The following is a 16,345-nucleotide window of genomic DNA, read 5'->3' as shown; positions in this document are numbered from 1 at the left end:
GTAATGCTTTGCGACTTAGACCGCTGATGACGTCACTCTCGCGAGAGCGAGAAAGAAGACCGACGTCATCAGCGGTCTAAGCCGCAAAGCATTACTGGGAACGCGAGGCCGGACGCGTGGAAAGAAGACAGGAGGCCGTCGGAAGGTGAGAATAACTTTTTTTTTTTATTTTTTAATATTTTTGTACAGGGCCGCATTGCTGATTGGTCACGGCTACACGGAAAGGGGGGTGAGGGGACCATGCATACCAGGAAAGGGGGGGGGGGGGTGAGGGGACCATGCATACCAGGAAAGGGGGGGGGGGGGTGAGGGGTCCATGCATACCAGGAAAGGGGGGGTGTGAGGGGTCCATGCATACCAAGAAAGGGGGGTGAGGGGACCATGCATACCAAGAAAGGGGGGTGAGGGGACCATGCATACCAAGAAAGGGGGGTGAGGGGACCATGCATACCAAGAAAGGGGGGGGTGAGGGGACCATGCATACCAAGAAAGGGGGGGGTGAGGGGACCATGCATACCAAGAAAGGGGGGGGTGAGGGGACCATGCATACCAAGAAAGGGGGGGGTGAGGGGACCATGCATACCAAGAAAGGGGGGGGTGAGGGGACCATGCATACCAAGAAAGGGGGGGGTGAGGGGACCATGCATACCAAGAAAGGGGGGGGTGAGGGGACCATGCATACCAAGAAAGGGGGGGGTGAGGGGACCATGCATACCAAGAAAGGGGGGGGTGAGGGGACCATGCATACCAAGAAAGGGGGGGGTGAGGGGACCATGCATACCAAGAAAGGGGGGGGTGAGGGGACCATGCATACCAAGAAAGGGGGGTGAGGGGACCATGCATACCAAGAAAGGGGGGTGAGGGGACCATGCATACCAAGAAAGGGGGGTGAGGGGACCATGCATACCAAGAAAGGGGGGTGAGGGGACCATGCATACCAAGAAAGGGGGGTGAGGGGACCATGCATACCAAGAAAGGGGGGTGAGGGGACCATGCATACCAAGAAAGGGGGGTGAGGGGACCATGCATACCAAGAAAGGGGGGTGAGGGGACCATGCATACCAAGAAAGGGGGGTGAGGGGACCATGCATACCAAGAAAGGGGGGTGAGGGGACCATGCATACCAAGAAAGGGGGGTGAGGGGACCATGCATACCGGGTGAGGGGACCATGCATACCGGGTGAGGGGACCATGCATACCGGGTGAGGGGACCATGCATACCGGGTGAGGGGACCATGCATACCGGGTGAGGGGACCATGCATACCGGGTGAGGGGACCATGCATACCGGGTGAGGGGACCATGCATACCGGGTGAGGGGACCATGCATACCGGGTGAGGGGACCATGCATACCGGGTGAGGGGACCATGCATACCGGGTGAGGGGACCATGCATACCGGGTGAGGGGACCATGCATACCGGGTGAGGGGACCATGCATACCGGGTGAGGGGACCATGCATACCGGGTGAGGGGACCATGCATACCGGGTGAGGGGACCATGCATACCGGGTGAGGGGACCATGCATACCGGGTGAGGGGACCATGCATACCGGGTGAGGGGACCATGCATACCGGGTGAGGGGACCATGCATACCGGGTGAGGGGACCATGCATACCGGGTGAGGGGACCATGCATACCGGGTGAGGGGACCATGCATACCGGGTGAGGGGACCATGCATACCGGGTGAGGGGACCATGCATACCGGGTGAGGGGACCATGCATACCGGGTGAGGGGACCATGCATACCGGGTGAGGGGACCATGCATACCAGGAAAGGGGGGTGAGGGGACCATGCATACCAAGAAAGGGGGGTGAGGGGACCATGCATACCAAGAAAGGGGGGTGAGGGGACCATGCATACCAAGAAAGTGGAGTGAGGGGACCATGCATACCAGGATTGGGGGTCAGAGGACCATGCATACCAGTACTGGGGGGTGAGGAGATCCAGGCATACCCCAAAAGGAGGGTAAGAGGACCATGCATACCAGGATTGGGGGGTGAGGGGACCATGCATACCAGGATTGGGGGTTGAGGGGTAGCATGCATATCAGGATTGGGGGTCAGAGAACCATACATATCAGGATTGGGGGGTGCATTATTGCATTATTATTAAATCTTCAAAAATAAACTGCATATATACTCTAGAATACCAAATGCGTTAGAATCGGGCCACCATCTAGTAGTAGTAGTAGTAGTAGTAGTAGTAGTAGTAGTACTAATAATAATAATGTAGAGGAGGTGGCTGATGGTGTTTCCACTCTTGAACTGGTATCCATAGCCAGACCTCTGTAATTATCTGACTGAAGGGGTCCAAGCCTATGCAGAACAGCAATGGGGACATGGCATCACCTTGGTATATGCCGCATTTGATGGTCACTTGTGCTAGTTGTCTTGAGTTGACTTCCAATGTTGTCCTCCATGGCCCATTGAGTATCTGAGGAAGGTTCTTAATTTCCCGTTGACATTGTAGAGAGCCAAGCACTCACAGATCCATGTGTGTGGTAATGGGTCATAGCCTTTCCTGTAGACAATCCAGGCTGTGCGGAGATTGGTCTGTCTGGATCGTGAGTCTTGAGCGCCTGCTCTATCTACTAGGAGCTTGTGCTAAGAGCCTCTGGTGTCGGTCCCGATGCTTTTCGTTTTGTTCACATGTGGACGGATAGTTTGCGATGACACTTATGTTCCCTAAGCCTGCAGGAAAGCTTGAATTTCAGGGGCTTATCCACCATCTGGACTAACCTGCGTTGCAACCTTTCATCAATTATCTGCCGCCCACGTCCAGGGAGATTAGCTACAGTGCCATGGATTGTAAACTTCTTGATTATGTTGTGCACCGTGGACAAAGGAACATCAAGATCTCTGGAGATGGACTTGATTTTGTTCAACAATTTTGGTTCTCAAGTCCTCAGACAGTTCTCTTCTCCTCTTTCTGTTCTCCATGCTTAGTGTGGACACTAGGGTGACCGCAAAAAATCGATGTCGCAATTTTGTCTGTCTGGACCCCACAAAACGATTCCCCTTTCCGGATATTGAGAGAGCCAAAATTTGAGCTCGATCAAACGACGTTAACCCGTGCCGCTCGTCGCTCAAAGTTTGAAAAAATCCAAATTGAGGTATTTTAAGATTTAGGTATTTTGCATAGTCTGTTAGACTATAAAGAATGTGACAACAACATTGCAGAAATAGCCCTGACCAAATTTTCGAACCATTTGTGGTATTTGAATGCAGAGTTGGTGGGATTATCGTTTTTTGATCCCACCATTACAGACAATGAAAAGTTGTTAATGGCTAATAAATTGCTCAGTAGCACAGATGAACCATCAGAGCACGCTAGGGTTGTAAATCCAAAAGTTAGGAAAGAAAAATGAAAAGAGGTAGGAAGTAACCGACTTTAACGACCTTCTGACAAAACATGAAGAACAAAAGCAATATGTCCTGCAAGTTGTAAGCAAAGGCCGAGCATTATATTCTGACGTTTCAAAAACTACTTTAACAAAAGCTCTAGAATAGATTAGATAACTATGTAAAATTATCAACTCATGTAGGTTAGCGTGCTCTGATGGTTCATCTGTGCTACTGAGCAATTTATTAGCCATTAACAACTCTTCATTGTCTGTAATGGTGGGATCAAAAAACGATAATCCCACCAACTCTGCATTCAAATACCACAAATGGTTCGAAAATTTGGTCAGGGCTATTTCTGCAATGTTGTTGTCACATTCTTTATAGTCTATCAGACTATGCAAAATACCTAAATCTTAAAATACCTCAATTTGGATTTTTTCAAACTTTGAGCGACGAGCGGCACGGGTTAACGTCGTTTGATCGAGCTCAAATTTTGGCTATCTCAATATCTGGAAAGGGGAATCGTTTTGTGGGGTCCAGATGAACAAGATTCCGACATTTTTCCCCCCCCATATGAGATCCGGTCACCCTAGTGGACACACAAGGCAAAGATTGAGTCACCTTCTCCCCTCTTTATCTGGTTTCAGGTGTGATTTTCTTATTGCCCACACCTGTTACTTGCCACAGGTGAGTGTGAACGAGCATCACATGCAGGAAATAAAGATGTTTACCCACAATTTTGGAAAGGTCACAACAATCTTGTCCTGCCCATTTTTGGAGTTTTGTGTGAAATAATCAATTTGCTTTTATTCCCCTCTGTGTATAGCAAAACAAGTGTAATACATTTTTCATTTTCTGGAACAATTTCAAGGGTGCATACACTCGAACAGCCCCCCCCACAATCGCGTGTGACGCCCCATCATGTGTCATACATACCGCTGCCTTTTATGCTGTAACTTTTTATTTTTTTATTTTGCAGATTCTTTGCACCTCCACTAGAGCGGCGGAGCGCGGTGCGGTGCTGGAGTCCGTGCTGCAGGGTGGAGGCCCCCTTCTCCGACCGTACGCTGTTGTAGAAGAAGACCCGGGTGTTAGAACGATCCTGATGAGGGCGGTCGCCCGGACGGCTGTGGACCCCAATAATTCTTTCTGGCCGTTGGTGCAGTGTGGACCCCGGGGCCGGGTTGTCTCCTCGTGGCTGATGCTCGGACTACTAGTCCATGCACAGTCTCATTGTGGATCAGATAATTAGAACACGTGAGACGGTCCGGAATAATGTGACGGCGAGAGCCGGACGCCAGGAGACCACGGTAAGAGCGCCTGTGTGACGGTCCTTCCGGGACTACATCTCCCTCCATGATTAGACACAAGCGGCGCCGTGTGGGCCTATGACGCCGTGAGGGCCTATGACGCCGTGTGGGCCTATGACGCCGTGTGGGCCTATGACGCCGTGTGGGCCTATGACGCCGTGTGGGCCTATGACGCCGTGTGGGCCTATGACGCCGTGTGGGCCTATGACGCCGTGTGGGCCTATGACGCCGTGTGGGCCTATGACGCCGTGTGGGCCTATGACGCCGTGTGGGCCTATGACGCTGGCGCTGCTGGCAGCGATCTATCGGTGGCTTCGGCACTAATGCTTTGTGGCTTTGGCGCTGTATGGCTGTATTGTAAGGCTTGCGCACAGTGCGGAAGCTTCACGGGTTTATTGCCCGCTGTTCTGCAGTAGTGCCGGCTTTCTGCTGGCTGACAATCTGGCACGTCTCCCAGACTCCGGACTGTTGGACTCTGTGTTGGAGCAGACTCTCAATGGACAACTTTGTCCTTGTATCTCCAGGAAGGTAAATAGTGCAGGGTCAGACAGTCGGTACTATGTAGTGCCCACGGTGAAAGGACGCGTGAGGGCAGAGCAGTGCTGAGCCCCCCGGTGTATGGACGTAACATGGGGGCAGAGCAGGGCACTAGCCCCCCGGTATCAGCACGTGGTGTGGGCGCAGAGCAGGGCACTAGCCCCCCGGTATCAGCACGTGGTGTGGGCGCAGGGCACTAGCCCCCCGGTATCAGCACGTGCTGTGAGCGCAGAGCAGGGCACGAGCCCCCCGGTATCAGCACGTGGTGTGGGCGCAGAGCAGGGCACTAGCCCCCCGGTATCAGCACGTGGTGTGAGCGCAGAGCAGGGCACTAGCCCCCCGGTATCAGCACGTGGTGTGGGCGCAGAGCAGGGCATGAGCCCCCCGGTATCAGCACGTGCTGTGAGTGCAGAGCAGGGCATGAGCCCCCCGGTATCAGCACGTGGTGTGAGCGCAGAGCAGGGCACTAGCCCCCTTGTATCAGCACGTGGTGTGGGCGCAGAGCAGGGCACTAGCCCCCCGGTATCAGCACGTGCTGTGAGTGCAGAGCAGGGCACTAGCCCCCCGGTATCAGCACGTGGTGTGGGCGCAGAGCAGGGCACTAGCTCCCCCGGTATCAGCACGTGGTGTGGGCGCAGGGCACTAGCCCCCCGGTATCAGCACGTGCTGTGAGCGCAGAGCAGGGCACTAGCCCCCCGGTATCAGCACGTGGTGTGGGCGCAGAGCAGGGCACTAGCTCCCCCGGTATCAGCACGTGGTGTGGGCGCAGGGCACTAGCCCCCCGGTATCAGCACGTGGTGTGAGCGCAGAGCAGGGCACTAGCCCCCCGGTATCAGCACGTGGTGTGGGCGCAGAGCAGGGCACTAGCCCCCCGGTATCAGCACGTGCTGTGAGTGCAGAGCAGGGCACTAGCCCCCCGGTATCAGCACGTGCTGTGAGCGCAGAGCAGGGCACTAGCCCCCTTGTATCAGCACGTGGTGTGGGCGCAGAGCAGGGCACTAGCCCCCCGGTATCAGCACGTGGTGTGAGCGCAGAGCAGGGCACTAGCCCCCCGGTATCAGCACGTGGTGTGGGCGCAGAGCAGGGCACTAGCTCCCCCGGTATCAGCACGTGGTGTGGGCGCAGAGCAGGGCACTAGCCCCCCGGTATCAGCACGTGGTGTGGGTGCAGAGCAGGGCACTAGCCCCCCGGTATCAGCATGTGGTGTGGGCGCAGAGCAGGGCACTAGCCCCCCCGGTATCAGCACGTGGTGTGGGCGCAGAGCAGGGCACTAGCCCCCCCGGTATCAGCACGTGGTGTGGGCGCAGAGCAGGGCACTAGCCCCCTCGGTATCAGCACGTGGTGTGGGCGCAGAGCAGGGCACTAGCCCCCCCGGTATCAGCACGTGGTGTGAGCGCAGAGCAGGGCACTAGCCCCCCGGTATCAGCACGTGGTGTGGGCGCAGAGCAGGGCACTAGCCCCCCGGTATCAGGATGTGACGTGGTGGCAGAGCAGGGCACTAGCCCCCCGGTATCAGCACGTGCTGTGAGCGCAGGGCACTAGCCCCCCGGTATCAGCACGTGGTGTGGGCGCAGAGCAGGGCACTAGCCCCCTGGTATCAGGATGTGACGTGGTGGCAGAGCAGGGCACTAGCCCCCCGGTATCAGGATGTGACGTGCTGTGGGCGCAGAGCAGGGCACTAGCCCCCCGGTATCAGGATGTGACGTGCTGTGGGCGCAGAGCAGGGCACTAGCCCCCCGGTATCAGGATGTGACGTGCTGTGGGCGCAGAGCAGGGCACTAGCCCCGCGGTATCAGGATGTGACGTGGTGTGGGCGCAGAGCAGGGCACTAGCCCCCCGGTATCAGGATGTGACGTGCTGTGGGCGCAGAGCAGGGCACTAGCCCCGCGGTATCAGGATGTGACGTGCTGTGGGCGCAGAGCAGGGCACTAGCCCCCCGGTATCAGGATGTGACGTGCTGTGGGCGCAGAGCAGGGCACTAGCCCCCCGGTATCGGGATGTGACGTGCTGTGGGCGCAGAGCAGGGCACTAGCCCCCCGGTATCAGGATGTGACGTGGTGGCAGAGCAGGGCACTAGCCCCCCGGTATCAGGATGTGACGTGGTGGCAGAGCAGGGCACTAGCCCCCCGGTATCAGGATGTGACGTGCTGTGGGCGCAGAGCAGGGCACTAGCCCCCCGGTATCAGGATGTGACGTGCTGTGGGCGCAGAGCAGGGCACTAGCCCCCCGGTATCAGGATGTGACGTGCTGTGGGCGCAGAGCAGGGCACTAGCCCCCCGGTATCAGGATGTGACGTGCTGTGGGCGCAGAGCAGGGCACTAGCCCCCCGGTATCAGGATGTGACGTGCTGTGGGCGCAGAGCTCTGCACTCTTCTCAGGACATTGCTCCGCAGCTGATAAACATTCTGAAATATCCCGGTGTCATGTGACCGGCGCCACGTGACGGAGCTGAGTGATGGTCTGCAGCAGATGGCACCACGAGGAGAGCGGAGGCCATGAACCAAACACTCAGGACGAGCCCGCTGTCTGGGAGTGATTCAGTAACATGGTGGGGGTAGCAGTCCTCGCCCCCCCCAGCCTGACACCTCCGCACTCACGGAGAGGTGTCATTTGCTGTGGAGTTTGTCATAAGCCTCCAGGTGCCGGGATATGCGGGGCGGTGTGCCAGCGGGGCGGGCGGTGTGCCAGCGGGGCGGGGAGGTGCCAGCTATGTCACACACTTGTTATTTTCACTGTTCACCTGTGCCCTGATCTGTGGGATAAGTGCTGATGTGCAGCCGCAGTGTGGTGGTGGCCGTGCCTCGCCGCCGCCATCTATACATCCTGCTGAGGTCGCCTGTGAGCACTCAGCGTAGAGGTCACCCATCAGGATGCCAGCCGGCACATGTGTCTGATACCACAGGGACCGTCATCATAGGGAAGAGACTCCGGACCCCACAGCACACTACGTATATGCTGAGATAGGGGTACATTACATCGCTGCTGTGTATCTAGGAGTGGTGGGGAGGTATATACCTGTATATAGGAGTGCTGTGTGTGTATATAGGTGCATACATGTGTATTACACCACCGCTGTGCATATAGGTGCGCTGAGGCACTATATAGCTATTGTAGGGGTTCACTCTTTCTGGTGAGCATTATTATTTATTTCTATAGCGCCATTGGTTCCATGGTGCTGTACATGAGGAGGGGTTACATACAAATTACAGATCTCACAGGAAACTAACAATCACAGACTGATATAGAGGGGAGAGAGGACCCTGCCCCGGGGGGGCTTACATGCTACAGGATGGTGGGGAAGGAGCCAGGAGACAGTAGGTTGGTGAGGCGGTAGCTCCGGTGGTGGTGAGGCGGTAGCTCCGTTGTTGGTGAGGAGGCAGCCGGGTCATTGCAGGCTATAAGCTTTCCTGAAGAGGTGGGTTTTCAGGTTCCGTCTGAAGGATCCGAGTGTGGTTGATATTTGGACGTGTTGGGGCAAACAATTCCAGAGGATGGGGGATATTCGGGAGAAGTCTTGGAGGCGGTTGGGTGAGGAGTGAATAAGTGTGGAGGAGAGAAGGAGGTCTTGGGAGGACTGGAGGTTACGTGAGGGAAGATATCGGGAGATTAGTTCAGAGACATATGGGGTAGACAGGTTATAGATGGCCTTGTAGGTCAGTATTAGTAATTTGAATTGGATACGCTGAGGGAATGGGAGCCAGTGAAGAGATTTGCAGAGGGGAGCAGTAGCGAGGAGAGAGATGAATTAGTCGGGCGGCAGAGTTAAGGATGGACTGGAGAGGTGCGAGGGTGTTAGCAGGGAGGCCACAGAAAAGGATGTTGCAGTAGTCGAGGCGGGAGATGATGAGGGCATGCATAAGTAGTTTAGTAGATTGAGGGTTGAGGAAAGGGCGGATTCTGGAGATATTTTTGAGCTGGAGGCGACAGGAAGTGGAAAGAGCTTGTATGTGCGGTTTGAAGGACAGGGCAGAGTCAAGGGTTACTCCGAGGCAGCGGACTTCCGGTACTGGGGAAAGCGTGATGTTATTAATTGTGATAGATCAGGTAAGGAAGATCTGTGAGATGTAGGAAAGATGATGAGTTCAGATTTGTCCACATTGAGTTTGAGGAAGCAAGTTGAGAAGGAGGATATGGCTGATAGACACTCCCGGATTCTGGATAGCAGAGAGGTGATGTCTGGGCCAGAGAGGTAGATCTGAGTATCGTCAGCATACAAGTGGTACTGGAATCCATGGGACTTTGAGTTGTCCCAGGCCAAGTATATAGATTGAGACCAGTAGGGGTCCTAGAACAGGACCTTGGGGGACTCCAACAGAGAGAGGATGGGATGAGGAGGTAGTGTGGGAGTGGGAGATGCTGAATGTGCAGTTGAAAAGGTATGAGGAGATCCAGGAGAGGGCGAGGTCTTTGATGCCAAAGGAGGAGAGGATCTGTAGTAGGAGGCAGTGGTCAACTGTGTGGAAGGCAGAGGACAGGTCTAGAAGGAGGAGTATAGAGTATTGTCCGTTAGCTTTGGCTGTAAGTAGGTCGTTAGTAATTTTGGTCAGGGTTGTCTCAATGGAGTGATGGGGGCGGAAACCAGATTGTAGATTGTCAAAGAGCAAATTAGATGAGAGGTGGGAGGAAAGTTCAGCGTGGACGTGCTGCTTCAGGATTTTGGAAGCGAATTAGAGCAGCGATATTGGGCGATAGGTGGACATAGCAGTTGGGTCGAGGGTTAGCTTTGTAAGGAAAAGCGTGATTGTGGCATGTTTGAAAGCAAAAGGGAAGGTACCAGAAGTTAGTGATAGGATGAAGAGATGGGTTAGGGATGGGAAAAGTGTGGCGGTGAGGTTAGGGAGGAGGTGGGATGGGGTCAAGTGCACAAGTGGTGAGGTGTGATTTGGAGAGGAGACAATTAAGCTCCCCTTCAGTGATGTTGGAGAGGGAGGTTATGGGATTTGGGCATTGGTCTGGTATATATAAACAAATGGGCTAAAGAGCCCGAGCCAGCTCACCGACAACCACAGATGCTCAGAACTCTGTCTTGACAGGACGTGTTAGCCAAAGTGAAAAAGTTTTGAACCTTCCAGCTTCTTAAAATTTCTAAATCTTTATTGATCCATTAAAAACATAATGTTCAGCAATAAATCCTTGTAACGGGGTCTACCAAGCTGGAGTACCTCTTTCAGTACCACCCCGTGTTTTCGGAGGTCTGCTCTGCGTTGGCTGGAGTCTGAATGAATGACGCTGGCTGGAATTCCTTGGTTACATGGGCGCATATAAAAGATCACTGCTTCTCCACGTATTTCCAGTCTGACAACACTTTACTCACAGGACACAGAATATATCGCACAGATACAGAGGGCAGGCCAATAGAAAAGCGGCAGGCCAGACATGCATTACAAAAGCCGCAGGTGGCCGGAGCCTGCCGATGTTTACTGTGCGAATTACAAAGGTGGGGGGAGGGCGGACAAAAGGAGAATATCGTGTCCCCTCTGCCCAGGGGTGCAGCCTGTGGGCTGATGCATTAGGGACATGCATCTCACATAGAACCTATTATACAAACACATAACTGCACAACGTATTCTGGGTGCTGAGTGGTTCTGTAACACGTAACAATCCTCAAGTCAGTGGATGTATACGGGGGAACATTATGTTTTTAATGGATCAATAAAGATTTTGAAATGTTAAGGAGCTGGAACGTTCAAAACTTTTTCACATTGGTCTGGTATACAATGAAGACTTGCCTTGTTTGGTCGATCTTATTTTTGAAGTGTGTGGCAAAGTCCTCGGCAGAGATTAGGGAGGTTGGAGGGGGCAGTGGTGGGCGGAGGAGGGAGGTAAAAGTTTTGAATAATTGCTTGGGGTGGTAGGATAGGGAAGATACAAGTGTTGTGAAGTAGGCCTGTTTAGCAGAGGTGAGGGCAGATTTGAAAGCGAGTGTTGCCTGTGCAGTGAAATCATCTTGCGAATTTGGTTTCTTCCAATGCCGCTCTGCAACTTTGGACACTTGCCGGAGCTTTTTAGTGGTTTTATTGTGCCAGGGTTGTCTATTGATACGTCACACTTTGCCACGAATGAGAGGGGCGACCGCGTCAATAGCTGATGCCAGTGTGGCATTGTAGAAAGCAGTGGCGCCGTCTTTGTCGTGGAGTGAGGATATGGATGCAAGTGGTGGAATAGAATCAGAGAGCGCGTGGGTGTCTGGGTGTTCGAGGTTTCTGCAGGGGTGCGCATGTTGCTGGACATGGGTGACAGGTGAGGAGGACAGGGATGAAAAAGTGAGTAGATAGGGGGAGAGGGGAGATGGTGAAGTTAGAGAGCAGAGACTGGTGAAGACCAGGTCTAATGTATGTCAGTCTGTGTGGGTGGCTGAGGAGGACCACTGAGCATGTCCAAAAGATGAAGTAAGGGACAGGTGTTTGAAGGCTGTTGACTGAAGTGTTTTAGTGGGAATGTTTAAGTCACCCATGATAGTGGGGATGTCGGTGGAAAGAAAGTGACAAAGCTAGGTAGAGAATTGGTCAATGAAGGCAGTGGTGGGGCCTGGAGGTCGGTATATAACGGCCACCTGGCGGTTGGAGGGAGAGTAGATGCGGACAGAGTGGACTTGAAAAGGGGAGTATAAGGGAGGGAAGAGGTGGGGTTGGGTTAAAGGAGCGGTTAGTAGAAAGGAGAAGACTCTCTCCTCCACCGTGTCTGTTGCCGGGGCGAGGAGTGTGGGTGAAGTGGAGGCCGCCGTAACACAACGCAGCAGGGGAGGCCGTGTCGGAGGATATCAGCCAGGTTTCTGTAAGACCGAGGAAGGCAAGATTGTGAGGGAGAAAGAGGTCATGAAGCTTATAGCAGATGGAGCGGGCATTGTAGAGTGCTCCAGAGAAGGAGCGCGGGGGGGGGGGGGGGTTAATGGCACGGGCTTTACGTTGAAGAGATTGTGGTAATTCATATTAGATAGGGAGCGGTAGGAGGGAGAATTAATGGTAAGTATTAGCTGTGGGGGTCCAGGGTTGAGAAATATTTCGCCAGCAGTGAGGAGGAGCAAAGAGGGGGAGAGCAGGTGGGAGAAAGAGAGTGGCCGACTTGTTTTATGTTTTATAAGGACAGATCTGATGTTGAGGAGCAAGTCAGCAGAGGAGATCAGGTTGGGAGGGAAGGGGAGATGGCTATTTGGTTAGAGGGTGCTGGGGTTTGGGGATAGCGAAGGAGAGTGATGATTAAGCCTTAGGTAGCGTTCACACAGGTAATTCAGTTTTTATTGCTTTCAACGTTTTGCACAACAGCAAAACAAAGTCATAAACATAAATCCCTGGCCTTGTGCAGCTGCCAACTAAACAGCACAGACCCTGGCGAGGCATGCGCGCCTGCGCTAGCCCCAGCTCTGTCACACATACATCTATTGTCCTATTTGTCCATAGCAATCACTGATTCTTGTGGTTCTCTGCACACGGCCAGAGTGGGTTTCTGGCCTCTCTTTAGCTCCACGTCACATCCATTCTGATGCCCTCGGTCTGTGTATTCACCAGATAACACATTTGCCTCTGCTACATCCAGCAGCCTGACTCCTCAGTCACAACATTCAGAGCGACCCCGCATGTCTCTCACCTACAGCTCACAGCTACTGCTCAGCTTCCCGGGATCTACTTACTGCTTCTAGAGAAACCCTGCAGGTGCTTCTAATCAAACACTGCAGTGCTGGGATTTAACGCTGTCCTTCTCAGCTATGCTGCAGTATATAGAGGTTTGCTTAGGCTGCGTATAGGTGGATACAGGTGTGCTGAGGCGGTATATACAGGTGCTTCTCACAAAACTAGAATATCATCCGAAAGTGAATTTATTTCAGTTCTTCAATCCATAAAGTGACTCTCCTCTATTCTATAGAGTCATTACACACAGAGTGATCTACGTCACGGGTTTATTTCTGGTAATGTTGATGATTATGGCTTACAGCCAATGAGAACCCAAAAGCCATTATCTCAGGAAATTAGAATACTTTATAACACCAGCTGGAAAAATGACTGTAAAATCTGACATGTTGTCCTACTGAAATGTATGATCAGTAAATGCCCTCAATACTTGGTCGGGGCCCCTTCTGCATCAATTCCTGCATCAATGCGGCGTGGCATGGAGGCGATCAGCCTGTGGCACTGCTGAGGGGTTATGGAAGCCAGATAACACATTTGGTGTCCAGTTCATGCTAGACAGCCCAGGAATTTACAGGAACGGGAGGCTTTTTGCCTAGAAGAGTGGGCAGCTTTACCATCTGAGAAAATAAAGAACCTCATCCACAACTACCACAAAAGACTTCAAGCTGTCATTGATGTTAGAGGGGGAATACACGGTATTAAGAAATGGGGTATGGGAACTTTTGATCAGGGTCATTTGGATGTTTTGAATTGTCATTATGATTTATAAAGAGAAAACACAGTAGTTTGACAATAAATGGCTTCATCCGACCACTAACCATGAGAAGAGAAAAAGTTCTGGTGTTATCATTGATATTCTCTGGAAAAAGGCCAAGAAAGAAAAAATTCTGCCGGGGTATGTAAACTTTTAAGCACAACTGTTAAGGTGTATACAGGTGTGCTAGGGCGGTATATAGGTGTATACAGGTGCGCTGGGGCAGTATATAGGTGTATACAGGTGCGCTGCGGCGGTATATAGGTTAAAACATATGTGACATGCACAAGTGTGAACAAGTCGGTAAGACAATGCTTACACCACCCTATGGCTGAAAAACAACAAGAAAGCACAAAATGACAAATTTGCAAAAATACTCTGCAGTGAAAAACATGACAGTAATCAGCAAGTGCTGGATAACAAATACAGGGTATTTAGTCGATACGTTTTTTGCAAAAAATGTATACCAAGCCGCTTCACCACGTCACGGTAACCCTTCACGAAGCAGTCCCTATCTAATGTATTTAAAACCTCTCATAAATGAGCTGTCTTGCACCACAAGCCCATATACTAGGAGGCGCCTGTCTGTATCCTGTTCATTTAGACACTGTTCACATGTTCAGGTTGCAATGACTCCGCTACCTCCTTCTCTCTCACCACTACCGGAGATATCACCTCAACCAACACCGGAGTTGCTGCAACCCCCCAACCTACTGTGTCCTTCCCCACCATCTGTATCAGTCTGTGATTGTTAGTTTGTTTACTGTAAGTGATATCTGTAATTTGTATGTGACCCCTTCTCATGTACAGCACCATGGAACCAATGGCGCTATAGAAATAATAATAAAGGTGTATACAGGTGCGCTGAGGCGGTATAAAGGTGTATACAGGTCCGCTGGGGCGGTATATAGGGGTGGTCCAGGTGCGCCGGGGCGATATATAGGGGTGGTACAGGTGCGCCGGGGCGATATATAGGGGTGTACAGGTGCGCCGGGGCGGTATATAAGGGTGTACAGATGCGCCGGGGCGGTATATAGGGGTGTAGAGGTGCGCTGGGCCGGTATATAGGGGTGATACAGGTGCACCGGGGCGGTATATAGGGGTGTAGAGATGCGCCGGGCCGGTGTATAGGGGTGGTACAGGTGCACCGGGGGCGGTATACAGGGGTGTAGAGGTGCACCGGGGCGGTATATAGGGGTGTACAGGTGCCCTGGGGCGGTATATAGGGGTGTAGAGGTGCACCGGGGCGGTATATAGGGGTGTAGAGGTGCACCGGGGCGGTATATAGGGGTGTACAGGTGCCTTGGGACGGTATATAGGGGTGTAGAGGTGCACCGGGGCGGTATATAGGGGTGTACAGGTGCCTTGGGGCGGTATATAGGGGTGTAGAGGTGCCTTGGGGCGGTATATAGGGGTGTAGAGGTGCACCGGGGAGGTATATAGGGGTGTAGAGGTGCCTTGGGGCGGTATATAGGGGTGTAGAGGTGCACCGGGGAGGTATATAGGGGTGTACAGGTGCACCGGGGCGGTATATAGGGGTGTACAGGTGCACCGGGGCGGTATATAGGGGTGTACAGGTGCACCGGGGCGGTATATAGGGGTGTACAGGTGCACCGGGGCGGTATATAGGGGTGTACAGGTGCGCCGGGATATGAGCCCTGGTACTGTGACCCGCGGCCACTGACGTCCTTTTCTCTTTCCGTAGATTTGCCTGTGGTACCGGTGACGCCATATTACAATGTCCGGAGCTTCGGTGAAAGTCGCCGTCCGTGTGCGGCCCTTCAACGCCAGAGAAATCTCCCAAGATGCCAAGTGTGTGATTCAGATGCAGGGGAACAGCACATGTGAGCGGATTTTTCCTGTTTTGCTCGTTGTTACGGGGCGCTCCTCGCCGGTCACTGCCCCTTTTCAGACCTTTCATGGACTCGTTCATTTTTTTTACTTTTTCAATCCAGGTATCTCAAACCCCAAACAGCCCAAAGATGCCCCGAAGAGCTTCACCTTCGACTATTCGTACTGGTCGCACACCACGGTGAGGCGCGCGTCGGGGGATCCGTCACTGGGCACAGGCGGTGCGTTGTGGAGTGAGACCACGTGTCTGCTGTGTAGTAATGGTCCTCGCCCTCCTTCACGCAGGAAGAAGACCCAAATTTTGCATCTCAGCGCAAAGTGTACAAAGACATCGGGGAGGAGATGCTGCTGCACGCATTCGAAGGATATAATGTCTGCATATTCGCCTATGGACAGACAGGGGCTGGGAAGTCCTACACCATGATGGGAAAACCGGAGCCCGAGCAACATGGGATTATCCCCCAGGTATGGAGGTGATGGCATCGTGTGGTATAGGGGTAGTATGGGATTATCCCCCAGGTATGGAGGTGATAACATCATGTAGTATAGGGGTAGGATGGGATTATCCACCGGGTATGGAGGTGATATCATCATGTGGTATAGGGGTAGGATGGGATTATCCACCGGGTATGGAGGTGATGATATCATGTGGTATAGGGGTATTATGGGATTATCCCCCGGGTATGGAGGTGATGATATCATGTGGTATAGGGGTAGGATGGGATTATCCACCGGGTATGGAGATGATGACATCGTGTGGTATAGGGGTAGTATGGGATTATCCCCCAGGTATGGAGGTGATGATATCATGTGGTATAGGGGTAGGATGGGATTATCCACCGGGTATGGAGGTGATGATATCATGTGGTATAGGGGTATTATGGGATTATCCCCCGGGTATGGAGGTGATGATATCATGT

The 16,345-nt window shown here is 52.9% G+C and overlaps 1 protein-coding gene across 2 annotated transcripts in view; it reads left to right on the top strand.

Annotated features, from left to right (window-relative positions):
* The first annotated feature begins 4,307 nt into the window (after positions 1-4,307).
* The window catches only part of KIF1C (kinesin family member 1C), a 35,206-nt gene continuing 23,168 nt past the window's right edge, over positions 4,308-16,345 (top strand). For both annotated transcript variants that reach the window (XM_073560589.1, XM_073560588.1), the window contains exons 1-4: positions 4,308-4,658; positions 15,280-15,418; positions 15,530-15,606; positions 15,711-15,890. In XM_073560589.1, coding sequence (XP_073416690.1) covers positions 15,313-15,418; positions 15,530-15,606; positions 15,711-15,890 — 363 coding nt within the window. In that variant the 5' untranslated portion in view covers positions 4,308-4,658; positions 15,280-15,312. The remainder of the gene's footprint in view (positions 4,659-15,279; positions 15,419-15,529; positions 15,607-15,710; positions 15,891-16,345) is intronic.

Source organism: Dendrobates tinctorius, unplaced genomic scaffold (genome assembly GCF_039654945.1).
Source record: "Dendrobates tinctorius isolate UK_male_01 unplaced genomic scaffold, ASM3965494v1 ptg000298l, whole genome shotgun sequence".
Classification (NCBI taxonomy): Eukaryota; Metazoa; Chordata; class Amphibia; order Anura; family Dendrobatidae; genus Dendrobates; species Dendrobates tinctorius.
The sequence above is the reverse complement of the archived record's forward strand: the minus strand, read 5'-3'. Positions and strand labels throughout refer to the sequence as shown.